The 26,524-nt window shown below is 45.1% G+C and overlaps 1 protein-coding gene across 1 annotated transcript; it reads right to left on the reverse strand.

Annotated features, from left to right (window-relative positions):
• Positions 1–11,900: 11,900 nt before the first annotated feature.
• CIBAR2 (CBY1 interacting BAR domain containing 2) lies at positions 11,901–24,882 on the reverse strand. The gene is made up of 9 exons (XM_069739430.1): positions 24,612–24,882; positions 23,473–23,707; positions 21,619–21,687; positions 20,884–20,985; positions 19,427–19,432; positions 14,878–14,982; positions 14,551–14,664; positions 14,368–14,469; positions 11,901–13,138 (listed from the first exon to the last, which is right to left on the reverse strand). Exons 1-9 carry the CDS (start codon positions 24,629–24,631, stop codon positions 13,019–13,021), a joined length of 873 nt encoding a protein of 290 aa, XP_069595531.1. The 5' UTR covers positions 24,632–24,882; the 3' UTR covers positions 11,901–13,018.
• Between the last annotated feature and the right edge of the window lie 1,642 nt (positions 24,883–26,524).

The following is a 26,524-nucleotide window of genomic DNA, read 5'->3' on the forward strand; positions in this document are numbered from 1 at the left end:
CCGCAAATAAATCAAATTAATCATCACTGAACACTCACTGTTACAATCATACAGATGACTCGGAACTTAATGTATATACATAATATTTCTTACATAATTTATAGCAATACCATTGATAACGGCTACATAGTGAGCCACGTGGATTGTAGTATCGGCGAGACTCTTGGTTTAAGCCTCATTGGTCCTTTAGCGATACTTAGTGGTGAGGAGTGTGAAGGACGGAATAGAGGTCGTGGCTTAGATGTTCCATCAGTTTCGATCATTGGAATTTTTCAAAATCGATCAAATTGTTCTCTAGTAGCGATTTACCCACAACGGCGGATGGCATATTTAATCCCGCCATAGCCGGCATAAACGTATCCCAGCCCCGGGGTAAATTCCTGCTGGACATGGCAGGACTCAGAGTTGTGGAATTGTTAGAGCCGGGAATTACACTTCCTTTGAATATAAATTCACTTCTGTCATTCCACAATGTAATATTTTGTTTCTGTAACAGTCTGCTTAGTAAAAATTCTGCATTCTTTTTATATCGCGGATTTACATGACTTATTACAGTTTCATTAACATCTGTATTGTCATCAGGTTCTGAATTCAACAATTGTTGGTGATCAGATTCAGGAGCGCTAATGAGTTTTAAAGTTGATCGTTCCTCTGCATCATGTTTAGCACGAGTCAAGGATCTCACTATATTCTTTAATTTTCACATCGTCTGATATATCATTGTAAAGTCTCAGCAATTTCACCATCAAGATGCATCGTCAAGTGAAGTTCCTCGGGGGTACCGGCTCTTAATTCAAGCCTCAAATACCCATAAGGTTCACGCGTGGCATCCTCCAAAGCTAAGAAAAATCGTTTTTCCCGGGTAAATTTGTCGCGATCGTGTTAAAATTTGTAATTTATCTCGAGGATTTATTTAAAAAAGTACCACGTATTTTGTGTTTAAGCTTATTGCGCGACTTTTCTTTCCTTGACAAAATAGGTTTTGCCCCAGGTAGAAAATGCTGAGATTTCTGTGATGTACATACTTGGTAAAGGCTTTTGTTTCACTATCACTAGCAGCACTCTCCATGAGATCACCAACAATAGTCAAAGTTTACCTTTTCAGGAGGGAATAATTCGTCATCTACGAATGTATGCGGCAGACCCTTCACAAATCTGATGCTGGGAAAAGAAAAAGAGTAATTTCGTCATATAGTTTTTGCGAATAAAACCAAACAAAGTTATGGTGTTTGTGACAAAACGGAGTTTCAATATTATGTAACAGCCGTTTCACAAAATAACTTTTGTCCAGAATTAGGACGGCCCTGCTAGAATGCTAGAGAATGGGTGTTACAGACGGGGGATCCATCACAAACCGTAACCAATAGCCAGGAGGGACGGTGGTAAAATCATCTAACAGTAGACGTTTTGCGTTTTGCGTAATGCTCTTGTTCCAATACTTTTTATTTTTCACGATGCCGGGCTTTTCAATTATAAGAATTTGGAATTCCGCAGACAGTCCAGAACTATAACTTTTAGACTTATGAAATCAATAGATTGCGCGTTATTGACATTTACCGTCATCCCCTTCACTTTTTAAGACAGTTTTACCAGTGTTGAGTTTGTAGCTGTAAATTTTTGGGACCTGCAGATACAAATTCAGTGATGTAAGTATCATCAAGTCTCTCAGGTCAATTCCCCCAGGTAATCATCTAAAGGAGGACTCCGCTCACCACCTCTCAGCACAAAAACAACAACCTGAAAAAGCTCTTTAGGTTTGCTAATAATGCTGGTACATGATAAGTTAGATCTCTGGGCAAACTTTCCCAATGAAGAATTTAAGAAAAGTTTAGAGACTTGTCTCTTAGCAGAATTCAATCCTATATTTTCAGGCATTATTTGTACACCACCTTTTCCAATGAAGGCGTCAATGTGCTGCTGTCTGTGGTCATCAGTGCACCAGCTGGGATAACCCGAGGCCTCCTGCTTATCCCCAAGATGTAATGTACGGTGCCAACAGATCGTCACTGGCGTTAGGAAAACGCCATATTTCATAGATGTGGGCGATCCTGTACCCTTTCTCCATCTCAAGCTCTACAGTGAACCATGTTCCTGTCAGAGATCGCTCTTCATCACTGTGTGTGCAAACCTCGGTCTGAATTTACAGTGCATGTATAGCAAAGGGGGAACATTCATTTTTTGTCCAGTTTTACTGGAAGTGGAAAAAATAAATCCCTCGGTGGGTAGATTGACGATACCAAGGTCATTTTAATGAATCTAAATCCCTCAGATAATATACGAGGATGGCCTACAGGATATGTTATAGTTTTGTTTACAAAGGGATACAGACTGGTGAAATCATAGTAATGTAGGGACTCTCCAGATTTCAGGCTGTGATAAGAGATTAACCCCTTCACCCCTGGAGCTCTTTTCAGTTTTTGCGTTTTCGTTTTTCGCTCCCCTCCTTCCCAGAGCCATAACTTTACTTTTCCCATCAGTATTGCCACGTGAGGGCTTCTTTTTTTACGGGGCGAGTTGTACTTTTGAACGACACATTGGTTTTACCCTGTCACATAATAGAAAAAAAAATCTAAGTGCGGTGAAATTGCAAAAGAAAAAAAAAAGTGCAATCCCACACTTGTATTTTGTTTTGCTTTTTTTTGCTAGGTTCACTAAATGCCAACACTGAGCTGCCGATATGGTTCTCCAGGTCATTACGAGTTCATAGACACCAAACATGTCTAGATTACTTTTTTATCCAAGTGGTGAAAAAAAAAAAAAATCCAAAACTTTGTTAAAAATAAATGGCGCCATTTTCCGATACCCGTAGCGTCACTATTTTTCGGGATCTCGGGTTGGGTGAGGGCTTATTTTTTTGTGCGCCGAGCTGACGTTTTTATTGATACCATTGTAGTGCAGATACAAATCATTTGATCGCCTCTTATTGCATTTTATTGTAATGTTGCAGCGACCAAAAAAAACGTAATTCTGCCTTTTGATTTTTTTTTTCTCACTACACCGTTTTACCAATTGGATTAATTCTCTTTTTTTATTGATCGGATTAATTCTTTTATATTAATAGATTGGGCGATTCTGAACTTGACGAATCCAAATGTGTATATTTAATTTTTTTTTTAGTGTTTTATTTTGAAAGGGGGGGTGATTTGAATTTATATATTTTTTAATATTTTAAAAAACGTTTTGACATTTTACTTGCTTCAATAGTCTCCATGGGAAACTAGAAGCTGCACTTGTCTGATCGGCTCTGCCACACAGGGCTGCAGTCCTGCTCTATGTAGCAGATATGCTGCTCACTTGTTATAGGCGCCGACCACCAGGCGGCGCTCATAGCAATCCAGCAATGACAATCACAGGGGTCTACTGCTGACCCCAGGTTGTCATGCCAACCCATCGGTGACCCGCGGTCATGTGACACGAGCGCCGATGGGAGGAGGTAAAGATGCGCTTCCTGCACGTGCATGTTAAATGCCGCCATCAGCGTTTGACAGCGGCATTTAACATGTTAACAGCTGCGGGTAAAGCGCGATTCCACCTGCAGCTGATCCGGGCGCATGTCAGGTGATCAGATCAGCTGTCATGTGCTGGAAAAAGCGGGGGCTCATCGCCGAAGCCGCACTAATAGGGGGAGGCGTCCAATGACTGTGTCCACGTCCGTGAAGGGGTTAATCCAAAGAAAGCAGTGTATGATAAATATACAAAGATTTTACAAAGAGGATAAAAAGTATAAACAGTTACATAAAATAAGAGGGATTATCAGAAGAACTTACTACCCCGATCGCAGAGATGATTCAGCTTAGCCCCAGGAGAGCGCTTCGATTTGGCCGCCAATAAACGGGGTCCCTACATACAGGATATGTAACTCTCTGCACGAACACTGATGATAATTGGGACTGATCTTTTCTCAGACCCCGAGTCCCACCCACACACCCCTCTACGATGACCTTACATGGGCCAGGTGGCGAAATCCCAATTTAGGCAATAACCCCTCATTGGACGATCACCGAAGGTCGAGACGGATGTCGTGTTTTGTATCGGGATTTTATCTACGCTTAGAGACCCCACATGGTCCAGCTGCTGGCGCTTATATGGCCCCTATGGATTTGGGGCCTGTTGGTGGGGGTTATAATCATGAGAAAATATATATATATCAGTTTCCTTGGATGCCAACAATGTAGATCTCATTAATATCGGATGTATATAAACTCCAATATTCCATATATTCTCCCGGAGACTGACTGCGCCGATGTAACAGCAGTGACCATAGCCGTTTGTACAAGGTGTCAGATCTTCCTTTCATCCACTCAAAACCTAATAAACCTTCTCCTGTCTCTCCATCTATGGACAATACACGTCCTGTTCAGTCACCTGGGCATAAAGAGTAATCCCTGCATGTTTAATGGCGCTGCTTCACATCGCTGTACACCGCCATTTTACATAAAGGCAGCTTGGAGTGCTAGCCCCTGTCTCCTTAGGGCAAATGGTAGAGAAAAGAATAAAGGGAGGGGGGGGGGGGGGGGGAGCTACAGGACCTGTAGGATTTTTAATATATTCTATGACACCTATACAATTTTCCCATGTGGCAAGCAAGTTTTTGGTAAAGGAAAATTTCTTCCACAGTTCCACTGGAACGGCAGCATGCTGATGAAGGGATCCATGCGCCACTTAGGTGACGTTTAGTTTGCGCCTATTTGCACAACCATTGCAGGTGAGTGAACAACTTTCCTTCTCCCTGGTGCCAGTACTCACTACGCTCAGATGGCGCCTTCTGCTTTCTCCGCTTAGGTGTTAAAGATGTGCAAAGACAGACAGATAAGAAAATTTGGCAGCACTACAAAAAAAAAAACAAAAAAAAAAAAAAACAACAACATGGCACTCGCAGCATAACTGACAGGTTATAATAGAATAGAGAGACTAGATATATGTATGTGTGTATATCAGTGTGTATATATGTATTGATATTGCACAGAAAGATAGAAGAAAAGCCGGTAATTCATCTACTGCCTTCTGTAAAATCACTGCAGGAGACGACAGGATAGAAGAGATTGATTACATACAGTAAATACATATAGAATAGGTAGATACTGTATATAGAGGTCAGTGACAAATACAATTAGTACAGTGTGTGCAAATTACCGAACATGAATAAAAGATTTTACGGAAAAAAAAAAAAAAAAAAAAAAAAAAAAGGCGTGTGCTCCCACGCAATTTTCACAACCAGCAGAGGGAAAGCCAGCGTCTGGGGGCAGATGTTCATAGCATGGGAAGAAGGTAATACCCATGGTACCCTATTAATAGCCTAGGAAGGGGCCATAAATACCGGTTTTTACGTACCGGTAATAGGATTTTACAGAGTCCACGACAGCACCCATACGAGAGAGGGGATCCGCCCACCATCTGGACAGGAACCTACAGGATTTAAAGGGGCGGTCCCCCTCACCACTCCAGTTTGTGTTTCAGAGTATAAGGGACACCGCCATTGAGTTAGTACACAATCATAAATACTTAAACATTACTAAATACCATCACCTTCTAGAGAGTGACAATTAAAAGCACACCTTCCAATAGAGTGCAGGAAACCAGTGATTAACTACGGGGGGGAATGTGCGGGTGCTGTCGTGGACTCTGTAAAATCCTATTACCGGTACGTAAAAACCGGTTTTCCTATCGCCACGACAGCACCCATACGAGAGACTTTAAAAGACCAATCACCTGGGAGGGACTACAGCACTAAGTACTGAACGGCCAAAGTCTAAATTGGCCTTACATGATAGATCAAGACGGTAATGATTATAAAAGGTGGAAGGAGATGACCATGTTGCCGCCTTACATATCACGTCTATGGAGACGTCCGTTCTCTCCGCCCAGGATGAGGCCATGGCTCGGGTGGAGTGGGCCTTGATGCCTTCTGGTGGAATTTGACCTTTGGCAGTATAGGCAAGGCATATCGCATCTCTGATCCATCTGGCAATAGAGCCCTTTGTTACACTCGCCCCCTTCCTTGGATTCTGAAAGGAAACAAACAGAGCCCTACTCTGCCTCCAAGGTTCTGTTTTGTGCAGGTATTGTAATACTGCTCTTCTAACGTCTAGCATATGACATTTCTGCTCCTCTGCTGAAACTGGATTATCACAAAATGATGGTAAATATATTTCTTGACTTCTATGGAATTTAGAAGCTACCTTTGGCAGATATGCTGGATCCGGTTTTAAAACTAACCTATCCTGAAAGACCATTAGATAAGGAGGGTCTACCGACAACGCTTGCATATCACTCACTCTTCTAGCAGAAGTCAAGGCCACTAGCAGAGCCGTCTTTAAAGTTAAATTTTTAATGGAGACAGAATCTAATGGCTCAAAGGGGGGTTCTGTTAAAGCATCCAAAACCAAATTTAGATCCCATGGCGGTAATCTAACAATATGTACAGGGTTACTACGTTCCATAGCTCTCATGAATCTAGATACCCATCTATTTCCTGCCACATTGCTATTGTATAATGCCCCCAGGGCAGAAACCTGAACTCTAAGGGTATTTACCGCCAAACCCAATTCTCGGCCTTTCTGCAAGAATTCCAGAATAGCCGGAATTGGAATTTTATCCGTAAAGGGCTGTTGATAAAAGGCAAGGAATTTTTTCCAGATTTTACAGTAAATTTTAGTAGTGACTTCTTTCCGGCTACTTAAAAGGGTAGATATTAAAGCGTCAGAAAAACCCCTCCTTTTTAATAATTCCCTCTCAAATTCCATGCCGTCAAATGCAGAGATTCCACATTCGGATAACGAAATGGACCCTGAGAAAGGAGTTCCGGACTCACCGGCAACACCCAGGGGTCGGTCACGGACATTGCCCTGAGTAAGGAGAACCATGCCCTTCTGGGCCAGAAGGGGGCAATTAGGATTACTCTCGCCCCCTCCTTCCTGATCTTCCTGAGAACTAGAGGGATCAGACATAGTGGGGGAAATGCGTAGGCTAGAGGGAAATCCCAATGAATCTGAAGGGAGTCTACTACAGAAGGTTTGTCCGCTACCCGAAGGGATGCAAACTTCTTGGTTTGTCTGTTTTCCCTCGTAGCAAACAGATCTATAACAGGTAACCCCCAGAGACCCACTATCTGTTTGAAAACTAGCCGATTTAGGACCCACTCTCCCTGACGCAGAGAATGACGGCTGAGGTAATCTGCCTCTATGTTGTGTTCTCCTCGTATGTGAACCGCTGAAAGAGAATGAAAATGAGCTTCGGCTATGTTGAATATGTCTGCGGTGGTGATCATCAGAGACTTTGACCTCGTTCCTCCCTGATGGTTGAGATATGCGACCACTGTCGTGTTGTCCGACTGAACTCTTACATGCGAGCCCCGCAGGAACGGTAGCCATCTGAGCAGGGTATTTTTTACTGCCATAAGCTCTTTCCAATTTGAGGATCTTTGGGCCTCTAAGCGAGACCATTGTCCTTGAGCCCAAACCTCTCCTATGTGAGCTCCCCATCCTATTGGACTGGCATCGGTTGTGACCGTGTTGTCTGGAACTATTTCCCAATGTACCCCTTTTGCCAGATGTTCCATATTTAGCCACCATTCTAGACTCTTTAGAGTGGTGGTAGATAGCTTGAGTCTTCCGCTTAAGTGACCTTGAAGACTCCTCTCTGTATCCAGGACCTGGGCTTGCAATATCCGAGTGTGGAATTGAGCCCACTGAACAGCCGGTATGCATGATGTTAACGATCCCAATAGGGACATTGCGTCTCTTAAGGTCAGATCCGGTTTCTTTATCACAGTCCTGACTGTGTATAATCTTCTGCTTCTTTTCCTCTGGAAGAAAACACAGCTGATGTTCTGAATTTAGCAAAATACCCAGGAAAATCTGATTTGTTGATGGGTTTAGTTTTGACTTCTCTAAGTTGACCAGCCAACCTAGGTCCTGTAGGGAAGATATTATACAGTTTAGGCGATCTTTACACTGAACAAACGAATTACCCACTACTAGGAAGTCATCCAAGTAGGGTATAACTAATGTATCCTGTTCTCTGATATGAGCCATTACTTCCGCAATGACTTTAGTAAACACTCTTGGCGCCATAGATAATCCAAATGGCATTGCCGTAAACTGAAAGTGCCTGACCTGATTGTTTAAGCACACCGCCATTCTGAGGAACCGTTGGTGATCTTCGTGAATGGGCAGATGGTAGTACGCATCTTTTAGATCCAGGACTGTCATATAACACCTGGGAAAAAGAAGTTTAGTCGCTGATTTAATTGATTCCATCTTAAAAGCATGGTATTGTAGGAATTTGTTCAGTTTCCGTAAATTTATGATGGTTCGAAAGGAACCATCAGGTTTGGAGATTAAAAATAAAGGGGAATAGAATCCTTCCCCCTCCTGCTCTTTTGGAACCTCTACAATAACTTCTTTCTGTCTCAGTGTCTGAATCTCTTTTTCCAGGGCCTTCTGTTGGTCTAAGGAACCAGGGGCAGTCAATATATAATAATTTGAAGGTTTTTCCCGGAACTCTAATCTCAATCCTGACCTAATTATACCCAGGATCCAATTACTGGAAGTTATCCTGGCCCACTGAGTATAGAAATGTTTTAGTCTGCCCCCTACAGGAAGATTTGAATTAACGATAGTTTCGCCTACGTCTTGAGGAAGATGATGTATTGAAGTCTGAACTTCTCTTCTTCGGCTCTGGCGCCTCCCAATTTCGGGCTGAGTAGGGTCTCCGGTACGGGAAGCGTCTCTTGAAGGTATTCCTAAAGGTGGGATTGAACACTTTAGGAAAACCTCTATTCCTATCCTCAGCCTTAGCTAGGATGTCATCTAGCACCGGGCCAAATAAGTACTCACCCCTGCATGGAATGGTACATAGTTTAGCTCTAGCCTGTGCGTCTCCTTTCCAGGTTTTAAGCCATAAAGCCCGCCGGGCAGCATTTGAAAGTCCTGCTGATCTGGCCGCCAGTTTCAAGGAATCCACCGAGGCATCCGCCAAATACGCCACACCATCCCGAATCTGGGACAGTGAATCCAGCAACTTATCACGAGGTATTTTAGTTTTAAGCTGCTCCTCCAGCTGGGCTACCCAGACCATAACTGATCTGGCTGTGCAGGTACCTGCGATTGCTGGTTTAAAAGCACCTGACGATGCTTCCCAAACTTTTTTAAGAAACATGTCTGCTTTCCTATCCGAAGGGTCTTTCAGAAGACCTACATCCTCCAGTGGTAAGGTGCCTGATTTAGATGTGGAGGCCACAGCCGCATCCACTTTAGGTATTTTCACCCACTCTGCTAGGACTTTATCATCAAAAGGGTACCTTCTCTTTGCTGATGATGGTAGGAAACCCTTATCCTGTTTGTCCCACTCACGCTTAATAAGGTCCTTCACAGTATCTACCACAGGAAACGATTTACGGCTTCTCTGGCACAACCCTGCAAACATTAAGTCCTGGGTTGACCTTGGCTCCTTGTTCTCTACAACCCCCATGGTTGTGCGAACTGCCTTAACCAGTACGTCCATTCCATCTACTGAAAAACAAGGTCTCCCTTCTTCGTCCGAAGAGGACGGTGATGATGAACGTGAGCATTCACCTTCCTGCAACAACGGACTGGATCCTGGTGATACTTCCCTGGATCTCTCATGCCGACTGCTTCTAAGGGAACAATCAATTTCCTCCCTTATAACTGCTCTGAGATCTGATGCACGAAGGGGAGCCTCTTCTTCTAAGGTCTGGCAAATACAAGTTTGGCAGAGCCTTTTCTGATAACTATCAGGTAAGGGAACTGTACATAGGGCACATTGCCTGTGCTTAGATTTGGCTGATTTCTTTGCCTAAAACAAAGCACAATGACAGACAGACTATATCAGCTACCAGGTGATTTTCGTCATGACACTCACCAAGGCTGAACTGCGCAGTACCGGTCTCTGAGGGGAATCCGTATGTGACGTTGAGGCACCCGCATGCTGCTGCCCCCGTACCACACTGCTGCTGCTTTTGGAGCGGCTGCTGTCGCTCTTCTTGCGCTGGTCAGGCACCTCCACCTGAAGGTGCTCTGTGTCCGCAACCGAGGACATTTCTTTGCCGCACGTTGCTCTGCAGCCTCTGCCGCTTAATACCCGCAGCCGCGCCTCCTCCCCCAGCAGTCCTACCTTCCACTTCCGGGTCATCGGTATGAAGGGACGCTGAGCGCGCTCACGCGACCCAGGGCGGCACTGCCCGACCCCTGGGATCGCATCCGTACGGCCAGACGAGGAGGGGTCTGAAAAAGAACACCCCCGACGCTGCTTCCAGAGTCCCCGATTCTGCCGTTCTCAAGGATACCGCGCAGAGGCCTGGTGGACCTGGGTAAGAGACATCCTGCAGGGTCCTACCATCCGGACAGGAACCCAAACTGGAGTGGTGAGGGGGACCGCCCCTTTAAATCCTGTAGGTTCCTGTCCAGATGGTGGGCGGATCCCCTCTCTCGTATGGGTGCTGTCGTGGCGATAGGAAAACTGTCCCCTTCCTGGCTAAAAACCATCAGCTCTCAGCCACCCCAGAAAAGGCACATCTTTAAGATGCACCAGTTCTGGCACTTAGCGTCGTTCTTCCCACTTGCCCTGTAGCGGTGACAAGTGGGGTGATAGTTTGGGGGGAAGGGGGGTGTTGATGTCACCGTCAGACATCAAGCCCTGAGGTTAGTAAGAGAGGAGTCAATAAAACACCCCCATTACTAACCCAATAGTCACATTGCAAGAAAACACACCCAGCAAAAACTCATTTACTATTCTTAATTAAACCATACTTACAGCAAGCACAGCGCGAAACGGCCGTCGTTTGCTCCTGCTCGCATGAGCTCCTTTCCTCACTCCCCCGGCCATGAATTTTTATATGAAGATTGAATAAAGATTGCCAACTTTTAGATCGGTGAGTGCCTTCCTTTTTTCTTGCCTGCACTAAGCCATACTTACCACCTCACCCATTCCCCCGATGCCTGTGTCATCTGCAAAAGAGTATTCCTCCTTGTGCTCAGTGTCTGACCTGCTATTCCCTGACTGAGGGCACCGCGAGCGTGGGTAAGTTCTCCTGCTCGCGGTGCCATCTGACAGGTCCCGGGATTTTACAGCCAATGAACTCACTTCACCTTTCTGACGTCATGTGAGCGCCGTGGAAAATTTCCCACGGTGCTCGTCACATAGGTGGTGAATTTTCAGCAGTTTTTGTGATTTTAGGATTTTTTTTTTCCTATTCTGTAAAATGTGAACACAGAGGAAGATTCCCGATCCCACAAGAAGCTGCAGACGTGAAGATCACAGATTATCCATCAATATTACACTATGCCGCAAGCACTCAGTACAGTGGATTCAGCCAGATCAGACCCACCGGAGCCCAGGATCCCTGCAGCAACAGATCTACAAGAACAAGGAGAATGTAGTGATGTCACCCGCAGTCCTATGTAACACCACAGATAACAGTGATGCATCTCCGAGTACATATAATGTCTATGGTGTTACATGGGACTGCAGGGGACATGTACTTCAATGCTGACTACAGACAATGTAGTAGAGGTCACCTGCAGTCCTATGTAACACCAAGTGCAGTCAGACCCTGGACCTGCGGTGATTATTTCTATGGTTTGGAGCGGATGTTTGTGGTTTTAGGTCAGTAAAGTTCCAGAATTGTGGAGGAAGGAGAATGAAGCAGACGCTGCAGTGAGCCCCCCCCCGTGTACAATGTTGGGGTCTCGGAAGACTACGTGCCGAGTCCTCTGGCCATGGAGGGCTCCGTCCTCCACAGGGATTTCAGTTTTCTCCACTTTCCCAGTAATCTGACTTTGGGTATAATTTGCACGTTTTCCGCCTTCTCCTGAATGTCATTTTCTACAATAAATTATATTTTCCGCTTATTCTTTGTCCAATAAGGAGATAGAAATAAATACTATTTATCAGAAGCCATTTTTATTTGACAAAATAAATCTTTGTACAATTTGCTCTCCACCCTCCTGACACGGAGCGACGGCACCGCTCCTGTGCACGGCTCATGGGCCGCCGCCACGACGGCAGGAAGCGATTACTTTTGCGCCACGAGACATAATTCTATCCGAGTGCAGAGTCTCATTCCCAGACTAGAAAAATACACACAGAGCGACAAAGAGGAACGTCCACATCCCTCCGAAAATAAACAGCCCTCTGATCTCCGGAGAGGCGTGCAGACAGCAGTCGCTGGCACCGGATCCCCGCCGACAGGTCAGGAAACTGGAGAGCGAGGTATTCAGAGGCATCACATGTACAGTCAGATCACCACACCTTTATAGAGCGATTTATAGGTCAGAGCTACATAGAATTGTCAGAAAATTGCACTATCCTCCAATCACATCCAAAGCTGCCGCAAAATCCGGCAGAAATTTACCATTGTGTCAGTAGATCTGAGCGGAAAGAACGGAAGTGACTGCCAAGAAGGATCCGGCACTGCTTTACCATTTTCACCATCTCCGCTTACTGTCAGTAAGTGTTATCATTCTTGCATTCAGAGGTCTAACTTCTCGCAGCTGAGGGTCTGTTACTATGTATCCAGTCTGGACAATCCTCTACAGCCAGATACATATTAGCACCAGGACCCCCTGTGGTTCTGATAAACCAAAGACCACCATAGGATAGACCTACAAGGTTGCTGGGTCCTAAAAGGCAGCAGGTTTACGGGCCCTATGAAAACCGCTTCAATGTAAGGAGTCAGTCCGGAAACCAGGTTTGTGTAGACTGGTTACATTGTAACAAACACTCAGCTGTGAAATGGCTGCAGGATTTAGAAAGGTGCTAATGATCAATCACTGACAGCAAGCAGAGCTTGAGACTTCAGGACATGATGATGAATTTCCTTCTGGGATCCACTTAGTCGACCTCCATCCGGACACAATGCCTCGAATGCGCTTTTTGTGCAGCGCCGCAGCCCCTGCCAGAGTTTGCACCAGTGTCAGCCATGATGTTGGCATCGCTCCTGCCCGGTGGTCTGATGCCGCCAGCGATAACCCTTCGGGCAGCAGCGCCATCACTCCGCTTACTTCCTCACTTTAGAATAATCCCGCTTCCTGTAGTAGTCATCATCCTCCTCCGATTCCTCATCACTATCATCCTCATCATCCACATGCTGCTGTCTCTTCACGGTGCTCGCCAGGCTCTGCAAGAGAGGTCGCAGGATGATAACTAAAACCACAACTCCCTTTATATCCCGACAGCTGCAGCCACTTTATAGAACGGCTTCATCTGGTCTCTAGTCACATCCAAAGCTGCATCCAGAATTCTGCTGGTTTCCAGAGAGTAGCGGCTAATGGCTGCTCAGATTGCACCGGTGACATGTCTGGCCGCAGAATGTGCAGCCAGTAGGATATGTTTGTTTAATGCAGCTCTGGCTGTGACTGGGGTAGAAGACAACATATCTTGTATTACTCTTATATTCTCTAAATAATGGAAGAAAAAAAAATAAACAAAAAGCTTCTGTATATAAACTACACAGGGTTTCGATGATTTTTGCAGTCAGTCGCCATAGTGACAAGTCTGCAACGAAGCTGCATACCCAAAATGGGAGATTTGTATTGAAACAAATAATAAACCTGGAGGTGTCCAATTCGAGTTTATGATGACAGAAAAGCTGCCGAGAATAAGCCAAATGCCCGGAGCAGACCCTGGTGCCGCCTCCCTGCTCCGCGGTGCCGCACGATCGTACAAGCCGCCAATGCAGCGGCGGCAGTTGACAGCGACTCCGTCATTTCCATGCATCCGCTGATCTCCGGCCCTCAGCGTGTGAGCAGTAATTACACTCAGCGTGCAGCCGCTTACACACCAGCGAATCTGCCACCGTCCTGCGTCTTCACGCTGCGCGTCCGCCAATTCTCGGTCGCACGTTTTTTTAATTTCCTGAAACCCTTCTCACTTACCGGTGCGGTGATTCATGCGAGCGCCGATCGTGCCGAGAAGATTATTACCGTCCTTAGGGGAAAAGTCAGGAAATGTCGGCACTTTTTTTTTTTTTTTTTTTTTAAACCCTTCAATAGCTGCCTGCCTGTAGGAGTAAACCAGATCTACAGAAAAGCTGGGTGACAACCAGTGCACACACCAAGTTGTCAGCCCTCTTTCCCAGCCTCCTGCATGTCACAGCAGTATCACTTTACGGCCGGCAATGTAGGAGCTGTACTGGTGCCCATTGTGGTTCCAATACTATGCAGCTTTGCCGTTCAGAGGTCTAGGAAAGCTGTGTGCTACCCCTGAACCTGTATCATGAGGCAGTCAGTCACCCAGCTTTCCCAGGTTCCTGCACGGCTTAGTGTTCGGCTATATTTCCACCCCTCATAGCCCACATTGTGGCTGCCACCCAGCTTTCCCAGTAACAGATATATGCCACCATCTCACCGTGCTGCTCGTGTGCCACGTGGTGTTGGAGGAGATGTTGGTGGCGGGGACGGGTCGAGCATCCTGGGTCCCGGTGTTTATATGAATCTTTGACCGAAAGTCCTGAAAAACAAAGCAAGAGAATAATAACCACCATTCCGAGCCGTGCGGGAACCCTCATCATCCACAGCCGACTGTCGTCACCTCCATGTCTCTCTCCAGGTCGCAGTCCTGCAGCCGGTGGAAGGCGTTGGTATAAACCTCCAGCGCTCGGGCGTGAAAGATCATCTCAACCGTCAGGAAATCAGAGAAGATTTTCTAGATGAAAGAAAAAGGTTTCAACGTTTCCTAAAATAATAAAATTCCCCTCCTCCTCGGCCGATGGAGACCCCCTTAGCTCCAGCAGAGTCAGTCATCACTGCAGAGTGAAGGTTCGATTGATCAATCTCTAAAGGAAGGTAATTACGAAGTGCTGATGGTTTCCCTTAGAAACAGTCAGCAGATCCGCTTCTCCCGGTCATCACTCGTTACCTGCAGGTCTTTGATTTTCTGCTGCTGGAAGTTATCGATCACCTCCTCCAGCTGCTGGGTGGTGCGCGCCGCGTCCACGGAGGCTTTCTGGACGCTGGACTCTGCCTGAGAAGAGAAGGAAACGGTGGATGGACGGCAAAAGTACGACTGCCCGACACCCGAGGGCCTCTAAACGCTGCAAAACCAAGGAAAGGCCCAGGTTATACCGGCTGTACATATATAATTATATACAGGAGAAGCCCAGGTTATACCATCTGTACATATACAATTATATACAGCAGATGCCCATGTTATACCGGCTGTACATTTATAATTATATACAGGAGATGCCCAGGTTATACCGGCTGTACATTTATAATTATATACAGGAGATGCCCAGGTTATACCGGCTGCACATATATAATTATATACAGGAGAAGCCCAGGTTATACAGGCTGTACATATATAATTATATACAGGAGATGCCCAGGTTATACCGGCTGCACATATATAATTATATACAGGAGATGCCCAGGTTATACCGGCTGTACATATATAATTATATACAGGAGAAGCCCAGGTTATACAGGCTGTACATATATAATTATATACAGGAGATGTCCAGGTTATACCGGCTGCACATATATAATTATATACAGGAGATGTCCAGGATATACCGGCTGTACATATATAATTATATACAGGAGATGTCCAGGTTATACCGGCTGTACATATATAATTATATACAGGAGAAGCCCAGGTTATACCATCTGTACATATACAATTATATACAGCAGATGCCCATGTTATACCGGCTGTACATTTATAATTATATACAGGAGATGCCCAGGTTATACCGGCTGTACATTTATAATTATATACAGGAGATGCCCAGGTTATACCGGCTGCACATATATAATTATATACAGGAGAAGCCCAGGTTATACAGGCTGTACATATATAATTATATACAGGAGATGCCCAGGTTATACCGGCTGCACATATATAATTATATACAGGAGATGCCCAGGTTATACCGGCTGTACATATATAATTATATACAGGAGAAGCCCAGGTTATACAGGCTGTACATATATAATTATATACAGGAGATGTCCAGGTTATACCGGCTGCACATATATAATTATATACAGGAGATGTCCAGGATATACCGGCTGTACATATATAATTATATACAGGAGATGTCCAGGTTATACCGGCTGTACATATATAATTATATACAGGAGATGTCCAGGTTATACCGGCTGTACATATAGAATTATATACAGGAGATGCCCAGGTTATACCGGCTGTACATATATAATTATATACAGGAGATGCCCAGGTTATACCGGCTGCACATATATAATTATATACAGGAGATGCCCAGGTTATACCGGCTGTACATATATAATTATATACAGGAGAAGCCCAGGTTATACCATCTGTACATATACAATTATATACAGCAGATGCCCATGTTATACCGGCTGTACATTTATAATTATATACAGGAGATGCCCAGGTTATACCGGCTGTACATTTATAATTATATACAGGAGATGCCCAGGTTATACCGGCTGCACATATATAATTATATACAGGAGATGCCCAGGTTATACCGGCTGCACATATATAATTATATACAGGAGAACGCCCAGGTTATACCGGCTGTACATAAGTAATTATATACAGGAGAACACCCAGGTTATACCGGCTGTACATATATAATTATATACAGGAGATGCCCAGGTTATACCGGCTGTACATATATAATTATATACAGGAGATGCCCAGGTTATACCGGCTGTACATATATAATTATATACAGGAGAAGCCCAGGTTATACAGGCTGTACATATATAATTATATACAGGAGAAGCCCAGGTTATACAGGCTGTACATATATAATTATATACAGGAGATGTCCAGGTTATACCGGCTGCACATATATAATTATATATAGGAGATGCCCAGGTTATACCGGCTGTACATATATAATGATATACAGGAGATGCCCAGGTTATACCGGCTGTACATATATAATTATATACAGGAGATGCCCAGGTTATACCGGCTGTACATATATAATTATATACAGGAGAAGCCCAGGTTATACAGGCTGTACATATATAATTATATACAGGAGAAGCCCAGGTTATACAGGCTGTACATATATAATTATATACAGGAGATGTCCAGGTTATACCGGCTGCACATATATAATTATATATAGGAGATGCCCAGGTTATACCGGCTGTACATATATAATGATATACAGGAGATGCCCAGGTTATACCGGCTGTACATATTTAATTATATAAGGAGAACACCCAGGTTATACCAGCATGCCTCGGATCACTAAATACTAGATTATAACGCAAGTGATGGCCGCCGGCGCTGTGCTGTAAATGTCTGGTGTTCTTGTCTCATGAATTATCGGAGAAGCGATGTAGATAAGTATACGAGAATCCGGAGCAGCGCTCTTAATGCAGCCGTGTACGTGTGATGCGATTACACAGAGCCTGTTTGTACCAAGGGAATAACTTTTTCTCTCATTTCTAAATGCTGCGAACTCTTGTTATTGTAAGGCGACCTGGAAAATATACTGCGGATATTACAATCCGACCACCGATCTATGGACGGAGACCCCACAGGCTGGAGGCATCTTTATGTCCATTTTTACTTTACTCCAATGTATAAGAAAAAATGAAGAATACTGCCAGTGCCGTGCGGCTTTATTCATACAGCCCCATGCGGTAGTTGTACAGTTACATGCTATAGCCCTGGGCTTAGTCTGATCCTACTCTCATGCTTTAGATCCTTACATCTTTATATCATTTTCTTAATCCCTGCCTGGAATGAGATCAGCTTTACAGGTAATGGCCACCGAGCTCTGAACCTGCAGCTCCACAAGCAGCAAAGGCAGTAAAAACAAAAGCAGCGATCAGGCAAACAACAGCGCCAAATCTTCAACCGACAGCCGCCGGCCAAATTATCATTTTCACAGCTTCCTTTATATAACATTTCTGGATGGTGTTAAATCCGCCATATTGTTTCTCTTTACTTTAAGTGCAATAATGAAAAGTTGTGAAAGTGATGACTGAGGGGGGGTCAAACATCTACATCAGAGACCTCCAAGCTGCGGCTCTCCAGCTGAGAATGGCAGCCACAACTGATAGAGCGTCACAACTTGTCCTCTACATATCTACAGCACTGACAGAATGTGACAGCTGGAATAAGTCATGCCGTACAGGTGCAATAACCCGCTGACTGTCTGCAGTGCCCCTTAGGACACCAGGGCATCGTTATGGACGTGACTTAGACCGGATGTGCTGCACTTGGCGCAGGTTACCTTGTTTTGGACGTCATTGGAAGACTGAAAAGTAACACAAAGGACAAAGATGATGAGTGTGAATACTATGAATTTACACTGTAAAGTCCCTAAAATCATGGACTGAGCTGCAAGGAGTGCCCCCCTTCCCCCTCTAGGTGGCGGTGCTGTGGAGGAGCGGCCCACAACCACCAATTAAACGCTAGAACACCGACAGCTGAATTCCGATTGGATGCTTCAGACAGCACCCACACTCCCATGCGCCAGTTTTAGTACCAGAGGTTTGCGGAACCTCGCTGGAATCACCTGCAGGACGACACGTTACGGTTTTCTTATTTCTGTTTTGTGTTTTATAAGCAGAGGTTAGAAATGTCAGTGAAGGGTTTGCGCGTATACATAGGCTCCAATATCGCTAAATGCCTTCACATACAGCGCGTCCATTTATGTACTGTCCCTTTAAATGAAGTTTATATCATCGTTACAGCTGTAAAGTGTCTGATAATAGCCGGGAAATTAAAGGCGACTCATGGCAGCGAGGATCCCTGTACTGCGGGTGAAGCATCGGCACACTGGCCGATAACGGAGATGCCCAGGTTATACCGGCTGTACATATATAATTATATACAGGAGATGCCCAGGTTATACCGGCTGTACATATATAATTATATACAGGAGATGCCCAGGTTATACCGGCTGTACATATATAATTATATACAGGAGAAGCCCAGGTTATACCGGCTGTACATAAGTAATTATATACAGGAGATGCCCAGGTTATACCGGCTGTACATAAGTAATTATATACAGGAGATGCCCAGGTTATACCGGCTGTACATATATAATTATATACAGGAGAAGCCCAGGTTATACCAGCTGTACATATATAATTATATACAGGAGATGCCCAGGTTATACCGGCTGTACATATATAATTATATACAGGAGATGCCCAGGTTATACCGGCTGTACATATATAATTATATACAGGAGATGCCCAGGTTATACCGGCTGTACATATATAATTATATACAGGAGATGCCCAGGTTATACCGGCTGTATATAAGAAGGTGCAGTTCCAAATGGCAGAAGGACATTATACTTTCTTACTCATCCTGTGGACACGTAGACTCCAGGCCATGTAGGAAGGCTGTGGACTCGCCCCAGGAGCTCACAATCTCCCCAGGACAGGTCGTCTCTTACCTGTTCATCCGACATCACTCTGTATTAGACACTCACCTGGGACTGGATGATGGAGTCAAGGAGCAAATCCCCTCTAATTTCTCCCCTATGGAGATCTCAACCTTTAGTGAAGGACATGAAGACCACCCACTACAAATGCTTAACCCCTAACAGTCATGCGATTCGTGGGTCACTGGCGTGTTGTCATGACAACGTGACCCCTCTATGGATGTCAGTGTAGGCTTGCTGTGAGCGCCACCCAGTGGTCAGTGCTCATAGCAAGTGGGTAATAGGAGCGATCTGAACATCGCCTATATGTAGCAGAGCCAATCAGGCTATGGCAGCTCCTAGCCTCCCATGGAGACCATTGAAACATGCCAAAAACGAAAAAAAAAAAAAAAATAATAAAATAATAAAATAATTATATATATATATATATATATATATATATATATATATATATATATATATATTACACACACAAGTTAAAATCACCCCCCTTTTGCCCCATTCAAAATAAAATAAGATCAAACCTACACATTTGGAGTCGCCGTGTTCAGAATTGCACAATCAATAACAAGAAAAATTAACCTGTTCGATAAACGGCAGTGATAAAGTCAAACAAATAGACTTTTTTTGGTGACCGTGACATTGCATTAAAATGCAATAACGGGCGATCAAAAGAACGTATCTGCACCAAAATAGAATCATTACAAACGTCAGCTCGGCGCGCAAAGAATAAGCCCTCACCCAACTTCCGATCACGAAAAATGGAGACGCTATGGGTATCAGAGAATGGCGCAATTTTTTTTAATTTTTTTTTTTTTTTTTTTTAAAACAAAGTTTGGAATTTTTTTTCACCACTTTATCTATGAACTCGTAATGACCCAGAGAATCATAATGGCAGCTCAGTTTTAGCATTTAGTGAACCTAGCAAAAAAGCCAAACAAAACACAAGTGTGGGATTGCACTTTTTTTTGCAATTTCACAGCACATAGAATTTTTATCCCATTTTCTAGTACAAGACATGGTAAAATCAATATAGTCATTGAAAAAGTACAACTCATCCTGCAAAAAACAAGCCCTCACATGGCCATATTGACAGAAAAATAAAAGTTATGGCTCTGGGAAGAAGAGCGAAAATGCAAAACCGAAAAAAGCTCTGGGGGTTAAGGGGTTATTATTCTGCTACCTGTGCAGAATCCTCACCCATAGGCCACCTGAGTTGGGCCCCAAACCGTGAAGGGCCACATGGAGGGGTCTATGGTCAGACATGGTGGCTAAGGTTCTATAATGCAGACTCTGCATGAGGCAAAACAGAACAAAAGGTTCAAGTCAAGCCTGGCGGCTATACGCAGTTACTGCATGTGATGTATACAACCCCTGGGCATACATATATCTATAGGTGAACAGTGTCTGGAGTCTCATGACACTGCAGATTGCATTTGGCCGCGGTGCATTATAGGACGTGCTCCGCCAATTTCTAAGGTTACATTGTAGCATGTACAGGATACAATCATGTGACGGTCGGACGGCGCCCGGTGCCGCAACTTCTCCAACTTCTGCAGCTCTTTTATCTCCTTGTTCCTTACAGTGTTGAATTTCTTTATTTCTGCCTGAGAAAAGGAGGATGAAAAAAAAAAGGTAGAAAGTTTGGAATATGAACAAAAGTAGAAAAGGAAAAAAAAAAAAAAAAAAATATATGATGAAAACAAACAATATAAGGAAGGATGAAAAAAAGGAGGGAACAGGGCAAGAAGAGGAGAATGGAAGAAAAGGACAAAAATAAGAAGAAAGTCCAGGAAAAGCAGGAAGAAAAAAAAAGGGAGTTAAAAAAAAAAAAAAAAAAAAAAAGGAGGGGACAAAGAATAGAAGGGCGACAGGGAAGAAAATGCAAAAGAGAAACGAAGACGCGAAAGGCAGAGAGAAGAAAGGAATAATAGGAATACGGAAGTGGAGAAGGAGGAAGACGAGTAGGGAGAAGAAAAAAATATGAAAAAGAGCATATGAAAGAAAAAGATGAGGGCAAAAGTAGGAAAGCAAGAGGCAGAAAAGGGAGAAGAAGCAAGAAGAGGATGGAGAAGAGGGAGAGGTAAAAAGAGGATGGAGATGAAGGGAAGAGGAAAAAGGAGGAAGAATTGTGAGGAGGAGAAAGAAAAAGGTTATTCATCTGTGTGATGTATCTGTACACGGATATTACAATGTAACAGATGGCGCACTTCGGATACAGGACATATAAAGATCCTTACCCGTTTGTCCTTTATTAGGGGTCCGTATGCCTTCAGCGGGTTCACAACTTTGGTTTCTAGTCTCTCCACCTACAGAGCAGAGAATACGGTGATGACACGGAGGGGTCCGACAAAGGTCTGAGCACAATGGGGTCTGCAACATTCACTGGTCAAAGTGTAAATCTGGACAGTAACTTCAAGAAAGGGCCCCAAACTGTGCCCTTCTACAACCGCGGGCCCCACATTAGAATATCTGATGCGAGTTTGGCACTGGTCCATTAGTGACTCTTGTGCATATTTAGGGCTTTGATTCCCCCCTTAATCTTGGAGTAAGTAGCCTACAGGTAATCAGTATTCCTGACGATCGGATACAGATCTGTATTGCCAAATATTAGCTTATTGCTTCATTATGGCCGCCAACGCATTTCACCAACGCCATCCAATCACAATGTCTTATTGGGCGCCTCCACCTCCTCGCAGGCGGCACCACACCACTGCCCGTCTATACATCCCACGCGTTTCGCTCCATCCGCCAGGATGTAATGTAATGGGCCTTATTGATGATCTGGACATGACCGGGCCGCAGAACCCTCCCCAGTGATCGGCAGCCAGCAATTAACGAGTAAATCATTAGCTCGCTGGCGGGCTTGTTTCCAGGAAAACTGGCTAATTAAGAAGGTTGCGAGGCTGCCCTCACCTCTGCGCCCGGCCCTCCTTCCTGTCGAGAGATCATTTAGCTGCCAGCGCGTTTGATTCATTAACGCGCTTCTGTGTTTCAAATTACCCAGCAAAGGTCATTGTGCAGCGTGCGGCGGGCAGGAGCTGAAATCATTACATGCAGATTATGGCTTTGAGGATTAAGGAGCTCCGAGTATGGAGATGAGACTCTGGGAGACTATGGCAGCGACGCGCGCTGGTAATTCATGTGCGCAGACATAACCGCGTTCTGATTTTGGATGGATCTTTGCTTGCCCATTTCACCCCTAACTGCAGCAGCGGACCACACCCGACACCCCATGACCGTAACGTACTGATACGGCGTGCAGTAATAAATGATGTGCAACGGCAAACCAGCAGCCGATCTGTACTGCCACATGGGGATGACCGCTACCAGCCATAATGACTGGCTGCAACAATCACCGCTGCCTCTTCTGGATATACAGCATTATAAAAACATGTAACTTACTGCCCAAAATAGACCTGCTCCACCTACAGGTTGTGTCCGGTATTGCAGCTCTGCTCCATTGAAGTAAATGGGGTACAGCTGCAATACCCCCCACAACCTGTAGAGACGAGTGGCGCTGAATTCACAGGGTTACGGACAGTACCTATTTGATGGCACGCCCCGATTAGTGGACTGATTAAATGGTTTGCTTTGGGGTCTACCACGGGCACAGCTATGGGGGTTGCAGAAGCTGCAGAGGCCGGGGGGACCCCAAGGCTTATCTGCCACAGTAGGTGGGGTGCCTAGAACAGATTTTGCATTGGGCTCCAGAAAGTTTAAGTTACCCCTAATATCTTTATGGAATTACTGCCGGGGCTCGATTATTTATTCTACTCCCTTATATAGCGCCATCATATTCCGCAGCGCTGTACAGACATCACAGTACATTTCCCATCAGTCTGAATCTGGAGTGTAGAAGGAAACCCACGCAAACACGGGGAGAACAGGCAAACTCCTGAAAGAAATGGTCCTTGGTGGGATTGGAGCCCAGGGTCCCAGTGATGCAAAGCAACAGTACTAACCACTAAGCCACCATGTACTAATTACTGAGCCACCCTGCTGGCAGCACAATGCTAACCACTGGGCCACACTTCTGACCATAGTGCAGCATTAGATGCGGCCATATAAGTCTAGCATTGCAGGAGACATACCTGAGCGTGTCTGTAGTCCTGGATCTTCGCCATCTCCTCCGCCATGTTTCTCATGGCGCTCCTCAGTTCAGGGTTCTCCGTGTTTCCGAAGTCGATGAGCTGTTTGACGAGTTCGTCCGCCTTGTCCCGCAGTTTGGCCGTTTTGCGGGTATATGAGGCCAGTATGGAGCAAAACTGTCCAAAATAATGCTCCGCGTTGGACACCGTGGTCTCCATGATCTTGACCTGAGCATCTCTGCGGAAAGAGGGAAGGATGAGAGCGAGTTTCCCCCAATGCTCAGTATACCCCAAGGCTGCAGCATGTAAAGGGTTAAGGTAGCGGTTACAGGTACGAGGCATATAGCGCCCCTCTGTATAACCAAGGAATCGGTTCTCGGACTGCACCTTCCTGCCTGCAGACGACACTGATCAGCGGTGATAACAACCCGCACAGAACACCATTATCAGAAATTACAGGCCTCGCCGATACACGAGACGTACGGACAGGAGTGTGACGGATTCTGGGGGCACCTTCAGCAATATTACCCCACCCCTGATCACAAATGTGCCTTTCCTTCTATACAATAAACTGGTTGAGGAGATAATGCCACATTTACTGACAAGGGCAGCAAGTGCCACCAGGGACCCACCGGTGAATTTACCGGCTTCCCCGACGGCCAGTCCGAGCCCGTGTACAGCTGGAGGGTGAACAGAGTGGGATGGGACCCTCAGGTCCAGCTAGTCTGTAAATGGGACTTATAGAACATATAAGAGCAGGTGCCGCTTATCTCTGGGGGGAGCAAACATTTAATAGGGGAGCAATAAAGAGCGTGAAAACATCTGCAGCTTTGGAATCGATCTATACAGACATTAATACCTATGACTGCTGTCAGTGAATGGAAAAAAAACAAAAAAAACTGTTTACATACAAGTAATACAAGGACAAACCCTCAGCTGAGAAGTATCAGTGAGGCACAAAGCCTGATACATTGTAACAAAATGTCAGCACACAAGAGATTTGTGCAGACCATTGTCCGCACAGATATATCTTTATTGCGGACCCCCAGAGCTGGCACCAGGGGCAACAACCCTGCAAATCTGCCTCCAAGACACTGTGCCAGGCTGGAGGTAGTGGTGACAGCACAGAGGGTCCATCTCACCTGGACAGCACGATGTTCATCCTGGGGGTCTGCTGTGGGGGAGCAGGATGGAGGCCTCTCCAGCAGTGGGGGCTCAGTGTCTTCCTGCAGCAGCTGCTCCTCGTCTGCAGCGTCTCTCCTGCTCCATAGTAACCAACAACACAGGAGAGGCCTGGAGGAAACAGTCTCCAGGGAGCAGCACACCCATCATCAGCAAACACCAGCTGGCCCTTTAAATGCTTCAGAGCCCAGCAACTAGGAACAAAGCTAAAGAGGCAGCAAAGGGGTTAACTCAGCCACACTATGTATCTAATTGTATATAGAGGGGGGAAAGCAGCACAGTGTCTGCTGTATCTAATCCTAAGTGTCAACCTGTCTGCTGAGCCGTGTATCTAATCCTCTCCTGTGTGATACTGACTGCTGAGCCGTGCATCTAATCCTATCCTGTGTGATACTGTCTGCTGAGCCGTGTATCTAATCCTATACTGTGTGATACTGACTGCTGAGCCGTGTATCTAATCCTCTCCTGTGTGATACTGTCTGCTGAGCTGTGTATCTAATCCTATCCTGTGTGATACTGTCTGCTGAGCTGTGTATCTAATCCTCTCCTGTGTGATACTGACTGCTGAGCCGTGTATCTAATCCTCTCCTGTGTGATACTGTCTGCTGAGCTGTGTATCTAATCCTATCCTGTGTGATACTGTCTGCTGAGCTGTGTATCTAATCCTCTCCTGTGTGATACTGACTGCTGAGCCGTGTATCTAATCCTCTCCTGTGTGATACTGACTGCTGAGCCGTGTATCTAATCCTCTCCTGTGTGATACTGTCTGCTGAGCTGTGTATCTAATCCTATCCTGTGTGATACTGTCTGCTGAGCTGTGTATCTAATCCTCTCCTGTGTGATACTGTCTGCTGAGCCGTGTATCTAATCCTATCCTGTGTGATACTGACTGCTGAGCCGTGTATCTAATCCTCTCCTGTGTGATACTGTCTGCTGAGCTGTGTATCTAATCCTATCCTGTGTGATACTGTCTGCTGAGCTGTGTATCTAATCCTCTCCTGTGTGATACTGACTGCTGAGCCGTGTATCTAATCCTATACTGTGTGATACTGACTGCTGAGCCGTGTATCTAATCCTCTCCTGTGTGATACTGTCTGCTGAGCTGTGTATCTAATCCTATCCTGTGTGATACTGTCTGCTGAGCTGTGTATCTAATCCTATCCTGTGTGATACTGTCTGCTGAGCTGTATCTAATCCTATCCTGTGTGATACTGACTGCTGAGCTGTATCTAATCCTATCCTGTGTGATACTGTCTGCTGAGCCGTGTATCTAATCCTCTCCTGTGTGATACTGACTGCTGAGCCGTGCATCTAATCCTATCCTGTGTGATACTGTCTGCTGAGCCGTGTATCTAATCCTATACTGTGTGATACTGACTGCTGAGCCGTGTATCTAATCCTCCTGTGGAATACTGTCTGCTGAGCCGTGTATCTAATCCTCTCCTGTGTAATACTGTCTGCTGAGCTGTATCTAATCCTATCCTGTGTGATACTGTCTGCTGAGCCGTGTATCTAATCCTCTCCTGTGTGATACTGACTGCTGAGCCGTGTATCTAATCCTATCCTGTGTGATACTGTCTGCTGAGCCGTGTATCTAATCCTCCCCTGTGTGATACCGTCTGCTGAGCTGTGCATCTAATCCTATCACATGTGACACTGTACTACACCTACATCATACAGAATATTTTTGGGGCAGAGAGAGTACAATAAAAATAAACAGGCTGGGAAAAAAAAAAGTTGATTTTGAAGAAATTAAACCAAAACAGGAAGAGTCGGCGCAGTCAGAGGGGAACTCAGCAATTCCACACTAATTACAGCGCAAGCAAATAAGCGGCTAATTACCCAAAACTGCACGCAGCGAATAAAAATAATA

The sequence above is a fragment of the Ranitomeya imitator genome, chromosome 9 (genome assembly GCF_032444005.1).
Source record: "Ranitomeya imitator isolate aRanImi1 chromosome 9, aRanImi1.pri, whole genome shotgun sequence".
NCBI classification, from domain to species: Eukaryota; Metazoa; Chordata; class Amphibia; order Anura; family Dendrobatidae; genus Ranitomeya; species Ranitomeya imitator.